General features: G+C 43.9%; 1 protein-coding gene across 2 annotated transcripts; it reads right to left on the bottom strand.

Moving 5' to 3' along the window:
- Positions 1–1144: 1144 nt before the first annotated feature.
- atp1a3b (ATPase Na+/K+ transporting subunit alpha 3b) lies at positions 1145–22383 on the bottom strand. 2 transcript variants are annotated; one of them, XM_073485029.1, is made up of 23 exons: positions 22144–22383; positions 21883–21975; positions 11462–11584; positions 10917–10976; positions 9970–10173; positions 9692–9805; positions 9313–9447; positions 9107–9224; positions 8710–8978; positions 7533–7731; positions 7191–7435; positions 6828–7020; positions 5845–6020; positions 5591–5727; positions 5350–5500; positions 4776–4944; positions 4481–4635; positions 4260–4383; positions 3872–4017; positions 3651–3781; positions 3391–3492; positions 3188–3279; positions 1145–2729 (listed from the first exon to the last, which is right to left on the bottom strand). In XM_073485029.1, exons 2-23 carry the CDS (start codon positions 21886–21888, stop codon positions 2701–2703), a joined length of 3078 nt encoding a protein of 1025 aa, XP_073341130.1. In that variant the 5' UTR covers positions 21889–21975; positions 22144–22383; the 3' UTR covers positions 1145–2700. The 2 variants fall into 2 exon arrangements, with proteins under 2 accessions (XP_073341130.1, XP_073341131.1); XM_073485030.1 differs by having other exon boundaries at positions 11462–11545; positions 22144–22252.
- Positions 22384–22588: the final 205 nt, after the last annotated feature.

The following is a 22588-nucleotide window of genomic DNA, read 5'->3' as shown; positions in this document are numbered from 1 at the left end:
TGACCTCTCAGTGCACCCGATTCTTACTGTACTCCTCTCATCATAAAGCTGTATGTTGCGTATATATTTATTTGATTTTTGATTTAACATGGACATTAAGAGGTTCATTTAAAATAGATGACCCCTGTGGCACAGACAGGTAGCACAATGAGTCTGTTCCCCTTCAGATAAAATATACACTGACTTGCTTTAATTGCAGGAATGTGACCTTTTGGAAATAACTTTTATGAACCACAAAAGTTCCAGTCCTTTTCCAACACATCACTCACGGACTATATCTGATTGCTTATAGTCTTGAAAGATGAGTTTTGGGAGATAGTAGGACGTTGCTCCCTTTGTAAGACTCTCCTGCTGACAGTGATTCTCACCTTTAAGCTCACCGGTATTGCTGTCAGACGAGGCTGACACATTTACAGAGCGGTTTGGTGCATTACCCTGGGCTGCTGCCAACTCTCCCCCCTATGGCAGCTTAGCATTATGTAGTCTGCAGGTTGAGGTGCATATACATTCACGACACTAGGTGGCATCCCATCCCCATCTTTCTGATATGACTGATATCAACAAATAAGCATCACAAAAACTAGCATTTTGTCTGATGAAATAATGTTTAAGTTCATATATCAATATTTATATATTATCATAATATATGGGTTTAAATAATGTGGTATTTTATTAAACAAAAAGTAACTTTTAAGGTTTCAATTGACGCGGGAAGCTATCCGATGTACTACGGCTGCAACAACCGATTAATCTACTGATCATTTCAATGATTAAATTAATCATTGAGTCATTAGTCCAGAATCTTCATTTACTATTATAAATTACAAAGAAAATCAGCAAATTTTTGCTTGAGAAATGACTGAAACGATCATCATCAATTAACAAAATAGTTTCCTTTCGATCAACTAATCAACTAATCATTGCAGTTCTAACGGAACATTGAATTTGTTGCAGGTCATTTGTAATAAATGGCATTGAATTCCTTATATTTTTAACCTTGATAAGTGAAGCATATAATAAGGCATTTTCAAGAAAACTGTAAAGAAAAACAAAGACTATTCTATTCTGACATACTACAGTGAAAGGCAGTTGAGAGCACACATGAGTAAAAACAGAGACAGAAAGACACACAGACAGGTCTAGGTTGTATTAAATGTTCTAGATGTTTTATTGGTGTTGGTTTCATTTATTTGACACACATGTTCTACTAGTTGTGTATTTTTTTTTTTCTTGAATTTCAACTCTTGCAGCCATCTGAGACAGACCCAGCCTGAGACCGCTGGCCCTTCCCTGGTCTCCAACACATACATACACACAGGCCGGGGCAGGACCGGGCTACACCAGGACCTGGACTGAACCAGAGCCGGACCCGATTCGGTAACAGACCCCAGGCATGTGGCCTCAGCATCACCACTCACCACATCACAGCACACTACACCACATCATACCGGCACACCTGCAGTGACAGGAACCTGAAAGCCTTGGTTGGTGTCTTGTGTCTTTTGGTAAAAACACAACCAAAACCCTGCTCTGCTGTTACAGCTTTAGAGTAGCCTCCTGAAAAACCAGCAAAAATAACTGAAACCAAACAAAAAACAAAAAGAGAGACACGCAGCTCTTGCTTTTTTCTATCTCCTCTCCAGTATTGTCGATGTTCTTCTTCGTGAATGTCTCTCTTGAGCTGTTTTTCCAACATGTGTTTTTTTTATTCTTTCATTTAAATTCAGTATAGAATTATATAGATTTCCTAGAGCACACAGAAAGATTGAGTTGTATTTACCAACTTGGGGGGGAAGGGGGTGTACTGTAATAGTTATTAACAAGGACAATGGTTCACACAGTGCACACAAACAGAGACAAACGGGGCAGGAGGGAGGGGAGGGGAGGGGTGTGAGAGACAGAAGGGGGAGAGAGGGGGGACAGGACGCCATGGGGTGTGCTTTGTTAGGCCTAAATGAGGAAAAGCAGCTCTCACATACGCCCCCCCCCCCTCGTATTAGAAATAAAAAAGACAAGTAAAATCATTGAAACCCCCCCATACCCCACATATTAAAAAACAACAACACTGTGGCCGTCGATAAACGGAAGAGAAGGAAAATGGACGCAGCGAGAACAACGGGGGAATGACCACTCCGCTGGTCCTCCACAGACAGGAGACGGAGGCGAGAGGTGGCAGTCGAAGTGGTGTCGGCGGTGGGATCTCACTGTGTGATCTTTATATCTGTGTGTGATTGGAGGACAAGCAAAGGGTTGGCGAGGAGGAGGGAAGAGAGAGAGGAACGAAGGGATAGAGAAAGACGAAGGGGAGAGAGCAGGGGAGTAACGAGGAGGGGCAGGAGCTGGATGGCCCTTTTTTGCAGAGCATAGACACTCCCTTTGTATCCTTAGCTCATTCAAATCTACATACACAATATGCAGCTGCCGTTTGGTAGATATATTGGTTTATGTACACAGCAGTGAGAGAACACATGCAAAGAGTATCATAGGAGATGGGGGAAAGGGGGGCGGGTCAATGTCGAAAGTTGTAAAGGTGCTTTTGCTGTTTTTAATCTTTGGGGCAGTTGTGATGAAAATTGCTTCAAAGCGGTTTTTGTCTTTAAGGGGGCGGGGCATCTGTAGGTGTGTCTTGCCAGGGATGGAGTGACAGGGGGGAGAAATAAGTGGAAGATGTTGGGGGGTTGAGCAAAGACGCTCCATCGATCAATAGTATGTCTCCTTTTCCACCCAACCTGGAGTGCAAATGAGAGAGAGAAAAACAGAGGAGAAGTTTGCAGTTAGTATAACAATATTTTCATATTTTACGAGGATTTTCCATTGAATTAGCATCAGTTAAAGGACTAGTTCAACATTTTGGGCAATACGCTCATCTGCTTTCTTGCAGAGATTTAGATGAGATTAATATGAGGCTAGTCTGAGAAGTCAGTTAGCTTCTTGGACTGTAATCAGGGGAAAACAGGTAGCTAGCTCTAGCTCTGTTCTAAGTAGGGCTGTATGATAAGGTAAAAAAAATCATGTTGTTATCACCTCCAGTTTGCCAGGCAAACGGTGGAGACTCCGGGAAGTTACCGTACCAAACCAACATGTAGTATAGCACATTACCCCCCTAACCTCAAGGTTTTGCTGTCACACTATTCCTTTAAAGGAATTTTGGTTTAAAAAACGTATTGAGGGGAAACAAAATACTAACCTCCAGGGTTCCGGCGGAGGAGAAGTTTTCGGACCTCATCATAAACGAAGATGAGAAAACTATAAGGGAATGCACAAAACCACCAGGTAGGCCTGTGGGCAAGACAAGAAGAGAACAACATAGATTAAACATAAGCAGGTAAACAGACAACATGACATGACTCAGTATCAGAATATGTATCCCTGTGTGGTAAAGGCACTCACTTTAGAGGATACATCCTGAGTGCCACATCCATGCCTGGGCAATAGGACAGGAAGGCAGCCAGGGCTGTCTCTTCGAACAGGCCAAAGATCAAGATCTTGTTCCTTGGTTGAGAAACACAACAAATATTAAGGATGAGAAACGATAATGCAGAAATTAAGATACCTGTCATCCTAGTTTAGATTATGCCATCTGAATGAAAGATAAATAAGGGCCAAGTTCTGGAAATGACACATGTAAGTATGTTGGTTGTCTGACTCACCTCATGCCCTGCTGGAACACAGAGTTACGTCTAGTCTTGCAGACGATGACATCAGCCCACTGCACTACTACAATACTGACAAAGAAGGCTGTGTGGCATGTGAACTCCACAATCTTCCTCTGCTCGTATGTCTGTGGGCAGGAGAGGAGAGTAAAATAAAGTCACAAATCCTGAAAACACATCTACACGTTCGCGTAAACACACAGAAACTACACACGTACCCATTGCTGTCCATAGCTGTCTTCCAGATCGTTGACAGAGCGGTCATCCCAATTGAGCCTGATGCCTACTAGTATACTGGGCAGGAAACCATTTTCAGCCAAGATGACAAAGTAAGAGAAGAAGCCTCCCAGAGCCTGGATCATACCTGGGGGGAAACAGATTTACAGAAAACAGAGTTACAGATTTTTAAGTTTTCTAATCTAGTCTTCCCAAAAACATTGCAGATAGGCCCATAGATAATCTGGCTGTTGTTGTTTGTGAGCAACAGAGGAGATAAAGTTTGATTTTAACACAAAATTACTTTCAAGAAACCAAGATCAAACTTCAATCCAGACCAAAGACAATTCACAGCCTGGATCAGCGGGTAAAAATCTTTATTTCACCCACCGATTTGTCCGTAGGCGATGCTGATAAGCCTCTCATTCACCAGCTTGTCCCTGAATGGGTTCCTGGGCTGACGCTTCATGATGTCGCTCTCAGCTGCTTCATAGGCCAGGGAGATAGCTGGCACCTGAGGGAGGGAAGAGGCAGAAATGTGGACTTTTAGCAGGAGCTGTATTCAGTGACGCCGGTGTGCGCGACAAAGTGAGTGTTTGATGAGCTCTCACCATGTCAGTTCCCAGGTCAATACAGAGGATGGTGATGGTTCCCAGTGGCAGGGGGATGTTGACGATGATGAACAACAGGAAGGGGGTGATCTCTGGGATGTTGCTGGTCAGGGTATAGGCGATGGACTTCTTCAGGTTGTCAAAGATCAAACGGCCTGAAGGGTGAAAAACAAAACGGGTCACATAAAGGAGCCTCAACTGTTTTTTTTCCTGAGCTCAGATCTTGTGTGAAAATGTTTTTCTCGGTTGATCTCAGTTCTCTCAGTATCTTAAATCTTATCGTCCATGCTCTCACCTTCTTCCACTCCCGTGACAATGGAGGCAAAGTTGTCATCCAACAAGATCATGTCGGCGGCCTGTTTGGACACATCTGAGCCTGAGATTCCCATGGCAACACCGATGTCGGCCTTTTTCAGGGCAGGAGAGTCATTCACACCATCACCTGTCACAGCCACAATGGCGCCCTGGGAGAGAAAAAGGAGGAATGAGGTTATATTATGAATACATAGAAGAAGTTATGTTTGTTAATTGCGTTTATTTATCACACACGTAGGTATCTTGATTTTAAAAGAGACTTATTTCCATGATATATGCCAAAAGCAGATATCAATACCCTTTATGTTCTATTTAAATGGCAACAAAATGTAATTAAATCTTAAAAAGAATACATTAATTCAGATTCTATCAAATTAAACTACATCCTTTGGGTATTTCAAATGCAATCTCACCACGAGAGTGTATCATGCATCAGTCTGGGAATCCTCATTCAAAAGATTACTAGCGCCATCTGCTGTTGTACAAGTGTAATGGCACTTCTAGTCCCCTGTACGTAATAGCATTTTATTAAAATAATCTCATAATGCACCCACCAGTCTCTGGCAGCCTTCTACAATAATGAGCTTCTGCTGTGGGGAGGTCCTGGCAAACACGATCTCTGTGTGATTCCTCAGGATGTCGTCCATCTGCTCCTGAGACAGATCTTTCAGGTCTGTGCCGTGGATCACACAGGCCTTGGCATCCCTGGACACAGACATTAAACCGTTGATGTGGGTCTCATAATTTACCCTCATTTGTACGAGTGCGTGCTTGCTTTTGTGTGTTTGTCTTTACCTGGGGTTCACCTGGCTGACAGGGATGTTCAGACGAGCTGCAATGTCCTCCACTGTCTCGTTGCCCTCTGAGATGATGCCCACACCCTTGGCGATGGCCTTGGCTGTAATTGGGTGATCTCCAGTGACCATGATGACCTGACAAGGAGAGCAACAAGAATGACATTTCATCATGTAATCTCAGTGGTACTTTGAAACCATAAAACGCTGTAAGGAACGAAGAGAGTTTATATTAGGCGTGTTGAAAAAGCTTACCTTGATACCAGCAGATCGGCATTTGCCAACAGCATCAGGCACAGCAGCACGGGGAGGATCAATCATGGACATCAGGCCAATAAAGCAAAGGTTGTCTGTCTGGAAGTTGACATCATCTGTGTCAAAAGCAAAGCCCTTGGGGTACTGGTCCTCTGGCAGCATTACGTGGCAGAAACCTGGAGGGAAAAGAAATGTGTGATTTAGTGTTTGATTTTGATGTCTGACAATGTCTAAGCTTCGACCCAGATCTTCTTTGATCCCTGACATAACCCCCTAATACTCAGTCTTCAGAAAATGACGTGTCAATAAGTGCTTTGTTTTAATAATTCAACAGATTTCAAGTTGAGAAAATAATTCTGAGACATTTTGGGTCAATGTTGAAGGTGAAAATGTTGAAGAGATTTTAATTAGAAGAGAAAAATCCTCATTGATTGATTTTCATTACCTATTAAATTGAATTATTAAACTGTCCTCGAACAATTGAGGACGACACTATTTCATACTTTTTTGCAGGACCCTTCAGAGTAGCCACCTCTTCAAACTGTTTTTTGAGGACATTCTTCACCACTAAGGACGACCTGTTTATTCAGTTATGGAAATATATGCAAAATAAATAATCATATAAAATGTATATTATACATATTATTATTTGTATTAATACCTTATTAATGTTGTACATTTAGCCCCTTATGTTACAGAAACCATTTAAAAACCCATTAGGCCAGATGAAAAATGCATCGTCACTAAGCTGAAAGCGGAGCCGTTTTTCTTAGCCAATGAAAAGCTGATGTGGCAATTAATAAATGACTTTAAAATAATGTCTTTCAGAGAGTAAAATTAGTGGCACTATGAAGAATTGCTACACAAAGTGAAAAAAAGAAATTTTCCAATACTTGTGACTCAATAAAATCTCTTCTTTCTACTTTGGTCATACTGTGCTCCACCTTTCTATCCTTGACTATTCATCCTCTATCCATCCTTACCCAGCACTCTCTCTCCCAGTCCTCCCAGCTCCATGTAGGCATTCTGGAAAGCTTCTTTCAACTCATCATCCATAGGCTGCTCCTTGCCCTGCAGCATGATGGTGGAACAACGGTCCAGGATCCTCTCAGGGGCTCCCTTCATCACCAGCAGGTAACGGTTGTCATTGGGATCCTCTGTCTCATGCACTGAGAGCTAGAGGAGAGGAACAGAAATGAACATTACTTTGATATAGCGAATAGGGTGTTTATGCACATTGGTGGACCAGGGTGAGACAGACATATCTTATTGTTATCCTACACTGAACATTTCAGACTGTTGAGACGTTTTGGGTGGACACACCTGTAATCAAGCCTGTTACTTGCCTGGTATTTGTTGGTGGAGTTGAAGGGGATCTCAGCCACTTTCTTGTTCCTGTCCCTCATCGCCCTGACTGAGCCACAGGACAGCTCGATACACTTCAGCAGGGCAGACTCTGAGGCATCTCCGGCCACGTCACGCTTCAGGATGGGCAACGAGTCCTGTCCTGCTTTGAACTGGGCGCGGTTGCACAGACCAGCGATACGAGCCAGACCCAGCCAAGTCACTGAGCTCTTGTCAAAAGAGGCACCTTTAGAAGGAACACAAGAGTGGGTGTTATTAACGGTGATGATCTGTAGTTATCAGTTATCAATATGACAGTGGTAACATCTTTCATCAGCACTAACCAGACTGGTCCTCGGTGGTGTCGGCCTCGTGGATCTGGTTGTCGAACCACATGTGGGCCACAGTCATCCTGTTCTGGGTCAGGGTGCCTGTCTTGTCAGAGCAGATGGTGGAGGTTGAGCCCAGGGTTTCCACAGCTTCCAAGTTCTTCACCAGGCAGTTCTTCTTAGCCATACGTTTGGCAGTCAGAGTCAGACATACCTGCAGACAAATACATTTATGATGTTAAGTAATGTTAATTATCGTTTGTGTGTGTTTGGATGTATCAACTATGAAGCTCCAAGACAGAATGTCTCTGTTTCTTGATGCTAAACAAAGTGATTACAATTAAATAAGAAGTAACCCTGTAAATCTTGTTTTCAACAGCATCTTTTGAAATGATAAAAAATGTACAAATAGCACCAAATCAACACAAAACTTGAAACACGAACAGAACAACGAGTGTATAGTATAGACAGTGATGGAATGTAACTGAGTACATTTACTCAAGTACTGTACTAAAGTACGCTTTTGTACTTTACCTGAGTATTTCCATTGTCTGCTACTTTATACTTCCACTCTACTACATTTTGGTTGCAAATATTTACTTTTTACTCCACTAAATTTATTTGATAACTTTAATTCCTAGTTACTTTACGGATGTAGTGCTACATGAGAGCCAAAGTTGTGCATTTTTAAATTAATTTATTTTATTGGCGATCAGATAAAAGAAAAACTGATTGTATTTTAAAATGTACTTTTACTTACTTTAATATCAGATACTTAAAGACTTTTACTCAAGTACTTTTCATATGGGTAACTTTCCCTTTTACCAATGTAATATTTTAGTGCAATATCTTTCACTTTTACATTTATCGGTTATTAGTTTTAGTTTTTTTTTTTATTGCATGCTGCATCACAGCCAAAGTAGCGCTTTCTTAAAATGTATCTATTTTATTGTCAATCAGCACTGATTCATATGAGCAGAAAAATGCAGAATATCAGACAGGAAAATCAGACAGGTCGAAAATCGCTCAACCCATACTATACAGAACATACGTGTAAATACTTTGCGTTCTCTTTTGATATTAGTACATTAAATATCAGATACTTTAAGTCTCTAACTCAAGTCATATTCATAGGGGTGGCTTTCAGCAAGTGAAAAGGGCTGAAGCAGTATCAAATCATTTGTCCACTTACAGTGACAGTGGCCAGCAGCCCTTCAGGCACGTTAGCCACAATGATGCCGATGAGGAAGATGACAGCCTCCAGCCAGGAGTAACCCAGGATGATGGCCAGGATGAAGAATGTGACACCCAGGAAGACGGCCACACCTGTGATGATATGGATGAAATGCTCGATCTCTTTGGCGATGGGGGTCTTGCCGGTCTCCAGGCCGGAGGTCAGAGTAGCAATGCGACCCATGACCGTGCGGTCTCCAGTGCAGATAACGATGCCACGTGCTGTGCCTGGTTTGGGAAAAGAACAACATCAGTACCTGTCCTGATTAGTCCTATAAACACATTTTCTCAGTTAAAATCACCACAGGCACACAGGTTGATAATAGCATGTAGCACTATTGCCATGGTGAGCGTACCTTCCACGCAGTTGGTGGAGAAGAAAGCGACGTTTCGGGTCTCCAAGGGGTTGTCATGGGTACAGTCAGGTGACCTGCTCTGAGGTTCTGACTCGCCTGTTAGTGAGGAGTTATCAACCTAATGAGAAAAAGAAAAAAAAAATAGCATGTAGTTGCATACAATAAGAGGCAGGACTTTGAATGTGTGTGTGCGTATGTGTGTGTACCTTGCAGCCATGAGCAGAAACCACCCTGATGTCAGCAGGGATCCTGTCTCCTCCCTTCACTTCAATCAGATCTCCGGCCACCACTTCCTCAGCGTTGATCTGTACCTTCTCACCCTCACGGATCACCAACGCTTGCTGTGGGAAGAGTTCAGCAATAGTTTGAGCAATATACGCACTGGACATTAATTATAGAAACACTCTCTTAACATATGGGGAGCTGTAGCAGAAAGCAAGGACCGTTCCCATTCCTACATGTTTCCAAAAATACTAAAAATATTCTCTTTCAAGGCTGTATGGTCAATGTCTGTTTTCCAGATGGACTCAAATTAAGGTTTGGCTCATAAGTTGGTTCCTTTCGAGCAAACACATATTTATTTACCTGAGGCACCATGTTCTTGAAAGATTCCATGATTTTGGAGCTCTTGGCCTCTTGAAAGTATGAGAAGCAACCGGTAATGATGACGACAGCTGTGAGCACAATACCTAGGTACAACTGGAGGAAAAGACAGAGAGAAAAGAGTGAAACATATGTGAGTGAGGGCTGCGTGATACTAAAATCGCTTTCTTGAGGTGTGATTTATGTCTGTACTTCAGAGTCAGAAGCACGACTGATGTGTTAATGAGGTGTGTGTGCGCGTGTGTGTGTGCAGCGCTCACATTGTCTCCTGCGGGATCGTCCTCAGTGGCTGCCTGGATGGCGTAGGCCAGGAAGCAGAGGATGGCACCGATCCACAGCAGGATGGAGAATCCACCGAACAGCTGGCGACAGAACTTGACCCACTCTGGGGTTGTGGGAGGAGGGGTGAGGGCATTAGGGCCGTCCCTGATCAGAAACTCTGCTGCCTTGGCATTGGTCAGGCCCTGGAGGGAACACAGAGGAAGTGGGGTGTGGAGTTAGCAGAGAAAAGGCAGGAAACACACATTTATTGTTCCCTATTTGGGCTTTATAATCTTAAGGCAAGAGAAGAAAGAAAAATCAATAAGATTACTTTTATTTAACCTTAATAATTGTGTATTATGTGTATTCTTACATAATACACACTTGGCATGGTTACAGACTAGTATATCATTCTCCGTTTTAAAATAGCAATCCTGTTAATAATCCCCCTTTTTACGAAATGTATCTGTAATCTAATTACATTTCTTTTTCTGTAAAGTTTACTGGAATACAGTTACCTTTTTATGTATCCTAATTACATAATACCATTACATATAATCTGTTACTCCCCAAGCCTGTGTATACATATGTGTGGGCATGTTCATTTATTTTCATTTGCATTTATTACATTGACTCAGAGTGACTTTACATGTGTGGTCACTTTTATGACCAGTCCTCAAAGATAAAGTGTCTGGTTTAATTACTTTTATCCATTTATCCATTCCTGTATTGCTGATTGCAATATCTGTTTGGTGCAATAAAAATGTGATTTGTGTTCGTTAACATGCTTGTATGTCTTAAGTACAGCTTTGGAGTCCACAGGACTGATGGGTTGTGTTGTTGAAACTGTAATAAACCAATAGATTTACTCTCCTGCCATCTAGTGGCCTACTGGGAGAACAGTCTCAAATCATTGTACTGAGAGAAATGACCATCATCAACTCACCTGGACAATATCAGTCTGGAATTTCCTGCATACTTCCTCTACGGACATCTTATGTTCCGTCTGAAAAACAAGAAGATACAAAGAAAATCAGTACTCCTTCGGTATATTTACTAATTGCCATTTTTGCATGCAAGGAAATTTGTATAAAGTAGTCCAAATCAATTTTAAATTTAGACCATGCATGCAGTTCACCTGAGCGATAAGAGTATCAGGGCAGCCAGATATGGCGACCCAGTTGTCTGTTTCTTGTGCTGGGAAGTGGGATCAATGTGACGACCTCCTGACAACAAGTCAACCCTCTTACCAGCAAAAATACAATTTGTTTTGGAAAGCATGAGAAATATTTTCCTTCTCTCCAAAGGGGTTGGCATCAATCCACAAGGATGTTCTTAAATAATTTACTAAGGTCTACATCCTAATTTTTTTTTTTTTTAATACTGCGGGTATTGTAAGTCAAATTGATTGACCGATTGGCCTCACATACTTTACTGTATACCAACATTCAGCTCCGCAAGTATTCAGACATAAGAGAATGTTTTACTTACAATGGGCACTTCCTTCTTCAGGTCATCCATGTCCTTGGTTCCTGCCCCCCCCTTCTTCTTCTTGGGGGATCGGTCATCTTTGTCCTGTGTGGTGGCAACGCGGTAACTGTCTGACCGCCCATACTACAGACACACACACATGTTTTATACATGCCTTTTGACTAAGTTGATAAGAAAGTAGCTGTGCGCCTTTGCGTCTGATCTTAACTGTTCTCTGGGTTTGTACACGTACGTTATATAGACTAAAAACTATACATTGTCTCTGAAAATACATTAAATGCTTTAATTGTCCAGAGAGTGGTCTTGCCTGACATTCTAACAGTATTTACCAATTTCTGACTGCAACAGAAATAAAGCCAGCGGGCTTTATTGACTTGTCCTTGAGGTTTCTCTCATTCACTATACAATAAATAATGTTGTATCCTTGTGAAGTGGCCTTGTGAGGTAGCCTGTATTTCTCAGAAAGTAATAACATCAATTATTATTAGTTTATGAGGAATATATTAGATGAAGAGCCTCAACAACAAAAAAAAAGATTGTTAAAGACTTGAAATGTGGAAGTGGTACCCTGGTATTTCTGCTTTTTCTGAACAAAAAAAATCTGCAAACATCTGTCACCTCCTGCTGTCTGTTCTGCAATATCCATTTGATCTCCACTGATCAAATAATTCTCACTCTGATGTCCATGACAGCCTGATGGACACGTCACAACATCATCAAGTGCAAATGGTTTAACCTGTTGTTTATAACTAATCACATCCTGGTCTTTTTCATTTAGCCAGCAGCAAGAGAGAGAGAGAGAGAGCAGACAACCAGAGTTTATACTCATCAAAGGCGTTCGGATTAGACTCGATGTTCTACACTATTAGACATCAGAGACGCTTTGATGTCAAGATTACCAAAAAAATTAAATCACAAGTGCATGCACGCACGCACGCACAACAGACACATCAAATGTCCTCGTCCCCTTCTGCCTGTTGTTCCAGGCCTTACTATAATTGCCCCCTCAGATATTGGCTTATGTTGTTACACTGGACGTGAGTGAACTATTAATAACCCAGATCTTCTCCGGCGCTGCACACTCTAGTCCTTCTAGGTCTATAACTGTAACTGTAGCTTGTTGTCCGGATGGAGCGCAGCCTGACTGCTGGGCCACATCAATACAAATGTCCCTCATCAAAGGTCAGAGGTGACATGGAGATGCAAGAATCCCTCCCAGGAGGCGCGAGCGCGGTCCCAGTGGACGGGCCCTTCACTGACACAACCTAGTCATCAAGGGGACTGTCCTTGGTGGCAGATCAATGCAGTCAGATACACACAGATGGCTGGAAGCAGGGGTTTGCAAGCATGGCAGCGTATCAGAGTAGCAGAGTCCAGCTGATATGGAAGCCACATCATTTGCCCTGAATCAGACAGGAATGTCAATACCCATCAACTGATAATCAATGACAACAATCCTCTTGCTTCAGATTAATGTATGTGTGTCAAAAGTTCAGAGGATGAGGTTAAAGGTTAAGATGACATTTTTGGCTGTGTGTTTCTTCACAGGAAATTAGAAACCAACTGTGTGCTGAGATTCTCTGCATAAAGACACACCCTCTAGTGGTACAACCATGTAGTAACACTTACAGGAGTGCAAAATGTACTAATAACTTCTTATTGGCTGCTTTGTTTGCATCTGATATGAACTACAAAGAAGTAGTCTGATCCATCTTTTGCCATAATGTTTAAAGGCGTGTCTACTTTAAAATAAATCTGCTAAAATTCACCAGTCTTACTCACATATTTACTAAAGTACCAGTGCAGAAGAATGAATGGAGATCTGAGGTCCTCCACATTCATCGACTGAACAAACTAATTTACCCGGGCCACACCAAAACACACACTCACACACCTGCAGTGCGACAAAATGTGACTACCAAAGATCAACTTGCCCCTGCATTTCCCACTTGAGCTGCTGTTGTGTGAAACTCTTGTGAAATCATAACCCTACGTATTCAAAATGTGCGGGAAGAGAAACCTGTTTCTCTGGTTTGTGGTCATTAAAAAAAATCGTGAAACAACATGTGGATGAGGACTCTCACTGACTTCATTAATTGCGGAACTGCTCAACAAATGCTTCTGGATTCAAAGCAAACAATTAAAACCACTTATTCAAGCATGTCAGGCAAAGAGTAGTATGTCAGTGGGAGGGAAACTGTTTGACCTGACTGCAAATGTACACACGCACACGGATGCAAACACACATACATGCACGGACTTCTGCAACAAAAGGGCAGGTGAGCAAATCTCTTGCCGCAGCAAGACCAGGCAGGCCTGGTGAGGCAGAGGCTGCATAAAGCAGAAACTGATGCAGTGGAAAAGTACTGCTGCTCATCCCCTCTGAGACAGACCCAGGATATGTGTGTGTGTGTGTGTGTGTGTGTGATTGAGAAAGAGGGTGTGTTTGCATATACATGTAGTCATTCATACATTCATCGAGATTAACTGAATGAACGGAGGCTCCATATCAAAGTGTTGAGTAAGATGGAAAGTAAAACATTTACCTTCTACTCAGGTGTCAAATAGGCATCATCATCTCAAAGATGACAGACTGGCAGGTGTGTTTTTGCTCATTTGTTGGTATAATATTGTTGTTATTGCTAGTTTCTCCACAGACAATTAGTAAGGCTGCTCTGCTGAGCATATGCCCACTGAAATTGATGATATAAATATGGACACACACAGGTCCTTCTCTCCCTATCACACACAAACAAACACACATATGCCCAGACAATAGAAGTGGTTGGCAGGGAGGAGGAGAGCAGTGCCAAACAAAGCGACATGTGGTGAAAAGTAGAGGCCCGCAGAGACGGACGCTAAGGGGGTGGATGACAGACAGGATTGGGCACATGGAACGGGAGACATCAGTGGGAGGTGAGAAGCAGGGACAGATAAAGAGCGAGAGAGGCAGGTGGAGAAAGGCGCCGAGAGCGAGCGAGCGAGCTAGTGAGTGAGAGAGAGACGAGCTGTTGTCACCCTTCTCTCATGCTTCTAATTAGATATTGACCAGCAGTCTTTGTCTGCTGGCTCTGTGTCAGTGTTTGACCTACAGTGACCCCACTCTAATAGACTGCACAACCTCACTTATGGTGTGTGTGTGTGTGTGTGCATATCACTTTGAGTATGTGTTCTCATATGCTAATAGATTATATTCTCACTCTGGGTGTCTGTGTGGGGTTTCAAGTGTGCGTCATTTGCGGATATGAGTGAGTAGAGAGAGGGAGGAGAGGGTGTTGATTTATCTTTGCTCTGTGTTTACAATATGTTGAGTATGTTAAGTGCATACCTGCTTTGGGCGCCTTTTTCCCTTTCATACACACCCTGCTACCTGATAAGATCTGTCTCCATTGCACCCACAGTATGTTGCTGACTTTTCTGCAAAGTAAAAGCCTAAATCTGCTGTTATTTCATCTGCCTATACATCTGTCTCTGCTATCTCAGCAGGGAACGATGAAGTCTATATTCTATCTTTTCTTTTCATTTGCAGAAAAACATCAAGGTGCGCCTGCGTTTCTGTCTGTGTGGGTGTCCAGCTGTCTCACACAGCTCTGGGTAATGTAATGAGCCCCCTCTGATCTGAGGAAGGGAACAGAGACTCGTGGCTGGAATTACAGACGCTCGCTCTCCCGCAAGCACACACGACGAACAGACTGATGGGCCCGGCACATCTCTGACATCATCAGGAAATGGAAACATTGGATGCTCCGTTATGGATTACATAGTGCAATCACTCACGTCCAGCTACACATCAGCTTATAAAAATCTACTTAAAATGTCAATAATTCAATAAAGCCGGACTTGATTTGATCATTAATTATTCTGCAGGCCTGCGCTGGCTAACCAAACTAAACCCTTGCATTTTTTCCCTCATCTGACAACTCTGATGAGTTGCGTGTGTGTGTTTAGAGGGCGAGGATCCATGGTGACCGACACGGCCATTGGCATGGTGACGAAGCTCAGCAGTGGCCTAGTGCTCCTAGGATCCCCTGATGTGATCCGGGACGAGTAATAATTGATGCATCTGTAACCGGACACTGTATTCACTGCTGTATAACACAGACAGGCGACTGATTCAAGGAATTAGTTGTGTGTTTGTGTGCACTCGTGCCTGCGTGTGTCTGTATGAGCAGAGGTGAGTCATTGTGTTGGCTACAGTCCGTATGAGCAGTGTCTACACGCATTGCGGCAGAGAGAGCGAGGGAGTGAATGAGAGAGAGAGAGACCTGGTGATTGTGAAATAATATGATGAGACACAAAGACAAGAAACAACTTAAAATGTCTCTGTACAGAGCGAGCCCTGAGATGCAAATAAGCTGCCGTTCCGCATTTTCTTTCTGAAACATTTCTTCCTGAAATGCAGAGTGGCAGTTAACAGTGTGTTGTCTAACTTGAACGAGCAGTTAGTACAAGGCACATTTGTACTTCTTACGTGCCAAAGAAACTATGGGGATGTAATTTATTTTGGCAGACAGAGTGAAACCGAGTGATACTACTCTGATATACTGTAAATAACATTTTCTACTTAGGAGTGGCACCTGAGAGAACCACCATGTCAAGCATGTCAAGGACAACCTGTTGAGGCATGCCCACTGATGGTGGGATCGACTGGGACTGGAAAATATAATTTTTTAATCTTCCTCTTTAATCGCACGCATAGGGCACTCCCCCAAACCAGATGAAATGATCTGCATGTAAACACAGACTGCTGTGTGATTTTGTTTTTCTGTTTGTGGAACTCACATGAGGAAGTGGTTTGTAGGACGGAGAAACACCAGCATGCCCCACATAAAACCACCACAGTATTTGTCAGACCTACATACAAGTGTACACCACTTCCTCTTTGTGCAGGGTTGCCACATGCAAGACTCACATCAGCTCCTCTGCACTGACCACGTGAGAACTTCATCACGGCCTTGTTGTGTGTTTTTCATGCCAGGACAGCATAAATTTACTTGTGCTCTGGCTCAATCTGTTAAAAGTGGATTCCCTTTATCAATACGTAAATAAACTTGAAAAATAATCCTTCAAAACAACATTTAAGAAAATATAAAAATGTGTAAAAAGGTATAAATGCACAATTCTAATAAATATATATTTGAGTTCTGCATATGTGCTCGTTTGCAGTGTAATTCCTGCAACTGTAGACATGCTACTTTGCGTGTGGTGTGTGTTTTTATGTGCTGCATGCATGTGTGTGTGTGTGTGTGACCTTGCAAGGTCATCGGACCATCTGCTGTTTCTTGCAGCAGGATGGCAGGGCTCTGGGCCTCAGAGGGGGGCTCAGGCTGCGGACCAAGAGACATAGCTGTTGGGATTAGCTCCTCTGATTACTACTCTGCGGATCTTCATCTCTTTGTCTCTCTCTCTCTCCCTCTCTACTCTTCTCTGTCAGTAAAATCAAATGCATTTATGCAGTCTCTGCATTTATCATTAGGTTCCCGTGCCAAATAAATTGCTGTATGGAGTCTGACAGCGAGTGACTGGATTAGATGATTAGAATTTGAACGCCTTGTAAAAATAAAGACTCTTGAGATATTAGTTTTACTTGTCTGTATCAGCCTTGAGAGTGATCGTAGGCCTCTTATCTTTCTATTTAACAAAGTGTACAGACATCAAAAAGGAAGAGACTCCAGATATGAGACAAAGAAAAAGATGGCGTAAAAGTTTTCTGGAAGAAACAAGACCTCCTCTTCCTACTGTGTGGTAAAATTCAACACCATATGTACACGTACTGGGTTGATCCGATGGAATAGTATACCTAAATACATCAATGTGCAATACAAAGATTGTGGCTGCTTATAAGAGAAACTCTTAATCTCTCAACCACATAAATACAAAGAGACAGAGAGAGATTAACTGTCCTTAACGCTCAAATAATCTGTATTGTGCTTGCTCCGTATAACTATAAATAAAAAGACGAGAGAAACCAAACACAACTCAGACTGAAAATCCCAGTTTATGTTGTAACCCTTCCTGTGGCAGCCCCCCCTCTGTTCCCTCCTGTCCATCTGTCCGTCTGGTCATCATCTTCATCTGTTCATCCCTCGGAGACAATAGTGTAACTGTAGCTTTAGCTCTTTACAATGAGTTCTGAGAGAGATATTTGCACTCCAGTTGGCGTGCGAGTGTGAATGTGTCCTGGGCTCGATTAGCATTGTAAATCTTGGTTCTTTGGCGCTTGTAGCGAACATGGCACCTCGCCACGGTGTGAGAGAGGGCACCTTAGGACTCCCTGGCAGACAGCTGGTCACACGGAGATGTGCAGATGTGCATGCAGGCCGAGGGCACGATTAAACTAAATTTACATATCAGATTTTTAAACACGTGTGTTGCTTTATGATTCCAAACCAGGATTGGTTATTCACTATTCAGGAATAAAATCACTGTAAATCTTAATTAGTCAATTAATAAATTAATTGATTGAAATAAAAATAAAAGCTGAAGAAAAAGAATTTTGATCATTGACTGTTTCAGTCATTTTTCAAGCAAAAATGTCAATCATTTACTGGTTCCTGCTCCTTAAAGGTAAGTATTGCTGCTTTTGTCTGTCATTAATGACAGTAAAGGAAGAGTCTTTGGGTTTTGGGCTGTTGGTTGGACAAAAATAAGCAATTTAAAGGTGTCACTTTGGGCTCTTGACATTTTACAGATTAAGTGATTAATGGTGAAAATAATTTGCAGAGTAATCGATAATAACAGTAATCTTTAGTTGCGTTGCTTGAATAATGCTGAACAAATGCAATGCGGCAAAATGTTGTAAAATGATCTCTTTTTGATTTTAACAGGCCTTTGTCCATTGTGGCTGCCCAGCAGTGTTACACTTTGTGCTTTGGTGTATTCACACAGAGACGCACATGCGCACACATTCACCGTAGCACACACTTCACAAACATACACACATCTCCAGGACAACACTCTGAATTAGTCATGTCGTTGTAGTCAGGCAACCTAACCCCTCTGAATCCGAGGGGTGAGACCGTCGACACGTTAATGTTGGAAAAACTGTCAATATCAATCACTGTCTTCACTGTACTCTTGTTTTAAAGTATTGTATGAAGGAGAAAGCACTGACCTTTACATTTTATTAGCTACTAGCTCTCAGCTCAGGCTTTGTCCTGTTAGCAAGGAAGCTAACTGGGTTTTTTGCTGAGGCACTAGAGTGATCTGGACTCTGTCCTTCAGCAATACTCTCACTGAGGACATTACAGTGTCCTCATTACAGAGGATATCTATTGATCAGAGACCCTCAATGCAGAACAATAGAGGCATTGAAAGGGTCACCATATTGACCTTAATTGACCCCTAGGCCACAGGGCCTAAAGATCCCAGCTGGCTGTGCGGTCAGGGAAACCGATGCTTTGATTGGATCCTGCGTGGACGTTCTTTTCTATTGGTTCCTGCTATGTGTGGGACAGATGAGTTGTGGTACGGTGCAGCCTATCAGCATCAGGCAGCAGGTGCAGTGGGGAGGGATGTGCAGCACTCTGCACCAAACTGAGGGTTGGGCCTCTGCAGAGGCCACACACATCCAACTCCTGAACTCCCTTCCATTAACTTCTTCTCTGTCACTGCACAGGCCTCACTCGGGTCCACATAAAAGTACACGTTGTTCTAGACAGCTTCAGATCAATGACGGAGGTAATTAGTAAGTCTAATCAAAGTCTTACAGGGAGTCTTACAAACAGGAGCTTCTGCCGTTCAACCACACCCTCATCACCAGCCTGTATGACCTTCTGACAAGGCCTCAGCTATGCTACTACACCTTCAGCTCTCCTCTATCTCCTGTCTCTCCCGGGACCACTCCACTACCACGCTCACTCTTCATTCAATGTCCTATGACGATCATCGCCCCAACCACATCCCTCCTCTCCCCATCCCATCTGTCTCCTGTGCCTCTGATAACCAATCCCACAAGGAGCAGAGGAAACAGGAGCCATGGTAATGTGAGCCTCAGGTCATTATCCTGTAACAGGATATACAGCCAGGCAGCCCTCCCCCTCCATATGCCTCATCCGTCACTTTAAATCCCTCTCTCTTTCTCTTTCTAGACCAGTCACTACTTATCTGCTCTTCCTTTCTCTCCCTCCCTCTGCCCCTCTTGCTCTCTCAGCAGTGGCACCCCCACCCCCCTCCATCGGTGTCACGTGTCTGAAGGTGAAAACCAGCAGTGGATCCATGTGTGCAGCCCTTCATTAACATCTCTCTTTATGTTCCTCCTATACCCTCCTCATCGTCAGCCACTGTGATGTGCAGCTGCATCACTGCAGAGAGCAGAACAATGCGTGACATGAGAGTGTGTGTGAGCGAACAGACTTATCTTCAGGGATGCTCTGCCAAATTCAGAGCATCTATCTCTGTGCTAGACAAAATGTGCCGGCTGCCTCTCTAGTATGCCTGACACATGCCCAAGCTTTGCTCTATAGCATCACTGCTGCCTCTTAACCCAGTCCTTTCTGCGTGGCTCCTCATTCCAGCCTATCACAGCTCTTTATAGGGAATTTCCACACCAGAGGCCCCGCCCCCGGTTTGACGCAGGAGGCACGTCGCAAGCGATGCCCCCTGCGGCCTTGGGAAAGGACAGCTGGCAGTGCCATCGCACAGTGCGCCAGTGCGAAAATCGCCGATAACAGACAGAAAGAAAGAGAAAGGGGGATGGAAATGTAGTCGACGGCGAGGATTTATATCGAGAAACGCGTCACTCTCATCCATCCATCCCCCCATCCCTCCATCCATCTATCCATCCATTTTCCCTTTCAGGGTGACCTCAGTGCGCACTGGATGAAACGCAAGGAAACACCCTTCACATGTCGACATATGTGCGCACATTCTCTCCAAAAACACCAATCTGGATATCTGTGACACATTCAAATGACACACCACTCCAGCTCACACCGCTTTCCCAAACTTCCACATAGCAGCAGTACATGCGTAAGCACTTCCTGCACTCCCATCCCTTTTGACGCAGTGCCCGCTAATGCCGCCGGGTTGGCTCACGGACCGGAGGCTAATTCTACACCCTCGACATCTCCCTGACGCCGGCTATCACCGCCTCTACAGCAGCGGATATCTCTCGGCACTCGGCTCCCTCATCTACGGCGTCACACCACCGCATAATACAACAAGACTAGGCCGATTAAAAATTACAACTCCTTCCGCAGGATGGTGATGCGAGCAGAAATTGCGCAATAGCTCACACCAGCAGTCGCATCTGCACCGTGGCGTTTTCCGGCAGCGCTGTGTTTTTCCACCAGCCTCCCTCCTCTGCTTCATTTGCATGGCTAATGAGTTTTAATTAGATAACCGGAAACGCATCGGATGCTCGCAGAAAGTCGTATTGACAAAATTCGACTCTTAACGAGCGCGTCGTCGTGCTCTTTGATGCGCAAATTTCTTTAATCTGTGGTGTAAATGTGTTCACTGTCGGCGATTATCGAGCCCCTGTTATGTCACAAATTAAAGGGGAAATAAGCTGGTGAGGCGCTTATTCCCGGTAACCGCATTATGACGCATGGGTCATCGAGGGTGCCGAGGATGAGACTCCTCCGCTGCAGGAGAACCGAGGAGAGCTCGGCACCGCAGGATGCCTCTCCTGTGTGTGATCGGACCGGAGAGAGGACATGGGGGGGAGAGATGAGATTGGGGGTGGGGGGCAACGAGGGCATGGAGGAGGTCACAGCACATACATCAGTGGAGCAAACATTTGCGCTCTGGTGCCTTTAAATGTAAGAAAAACCCATCTTTAAACCACCGGATGGTTGATCAGGATGGGTTTTTAACACATGTGCCCCCCCCCTCTCCCCCTCCCATCCCATCCCATCCCCCCTCCCTCCCACACCAGAGCGCTCGGTAAGAATAAACCGATTAGGCCTACCATGGTTGGCAAGGTTATAGTCAAAGTAAGGCCTGTCAGAGAGCTGAAAATACACATGACACACTGACAACCTCCTAACTACACAGACATGCTCCACTTATGACACTTTGGCATCAGTTTTCATTCACATTAATTCTCTGCAGCTATTTTAAATCAGCCGAGTGACTCGGCGCAGAGGACACGGGCCGATGGTGTTCTGGTCAAGTAGAAAAAGCACGCTTTAAAGTCGAATCAGAGCGAGAAGTTTAACACCACCGCTGTCCGCAGCTGCATTAGACAGGAGCTACTGGCTACATCAATTTGTCGCAGTCTAGGAGAGCAGGGTAAAAAACACGGTTCCGCATTACAGTCAATGTCACTCAGACAAACGGGATTTCCATAAAGGAAGAGAAAAAAAATGACATCATAGCTCAATTTGAGGCTCTTCTTCGTCAGGCTACCTCTCACTTCTCAGGCCACTTCAGGTGGGATACAACGCAGTTAAAAAGTTGGAAATCGTCAGTCTTACCCCCATGTTGGCGCAGTCACTCTTCTCCTCTCAGGTGATGCACGGCTTGAGAGGTGTCAGCCCCTCGCGTTGAATTATATCAAAATGCCTTGCCTTGAAAAATAAAAGAGAATAAGCTCAGTTGAAATTTTTTTTTGTTCTCTCTCAGGATTGCTGAAATGAAAAATGAGTAGGGGGAAGGACAAAAAAGACGTCAGGGATGTTTATCAAATTGGTCTGACGAAATAGTTTTCTTGGGCTTAAATAAACTGTGTCGCAAACCTTCAAAAAAGATCGGGCTGCAATCTTTCCCCCCAGTGAGACGTCTTTCAAATGAAATGTTGCGGTCTCAAGCGGAGCATCACGCGGGGATGCGCTTCCTTCTCTTGCTCTCTGATACTTGCGGTGAAAGACCGGCGATACTAACGAGCCGCACTGCTACCTATTCAGCACTCGATGTCCCTCCGCGGCTCTGTCGGCTGCCGCAGTACTCCGTTCATGTAGCCGCACCACTCCGCCAGTGAAACAAGCGCCGCCTCAAGCAAATGAGTGATCCGAGGGGCCGTGTGAGCCCGCCCACCGCTCACGCAGAGCACCAATCAAAAACCGGAGCGTCTCATCGCTGATGGGATCGCTGACCAATTGGCTTCCTCTCTGTCTTCGAGCGGGCCAATAGAAGGCCAATTCTGCCCCTCCTGCTTTACTGCAGATTTCCGAGGCTTGCAGC

The sequence above is a fragment of the Pagrus major genome, chromosome 17 (assembly GCF_040436345.1).
Source record: "Pagrus major chromosome 17, Pma_NU_1.0".
In the NCBI taxonomy this organism is placed as follows: Eukaryota; Metazoa; Chordata; class Actinopteri; order Spariformes; family Sparidae; genus Pagrus; species Pagrus major.
Note: the sequence above shows the minus strand (reverse complement) of the source record. Positions and strands in the feature narration are given on the sequence as shown.

Bases quoted from the DNA above. Each gene is read 5' to 3' on its own strand.
- atp1a3b (XM_073485029.1), bottom strand. The intron at 9,806-9,969 runs GTGAGCGCTGCA...CTTTTCCTCCAG, and splicing joins ACGATCCCGCAGGAGACAAT to TTGTACCTAGGTATTGTGCT. The intron at 4,018-4,259 runs GTGGGTGAAATA...GTTTCCCCCCAG, and splicing joins CATCGCCTACGGACAAATCG to GTATGATCCAGGCTCTGGGA.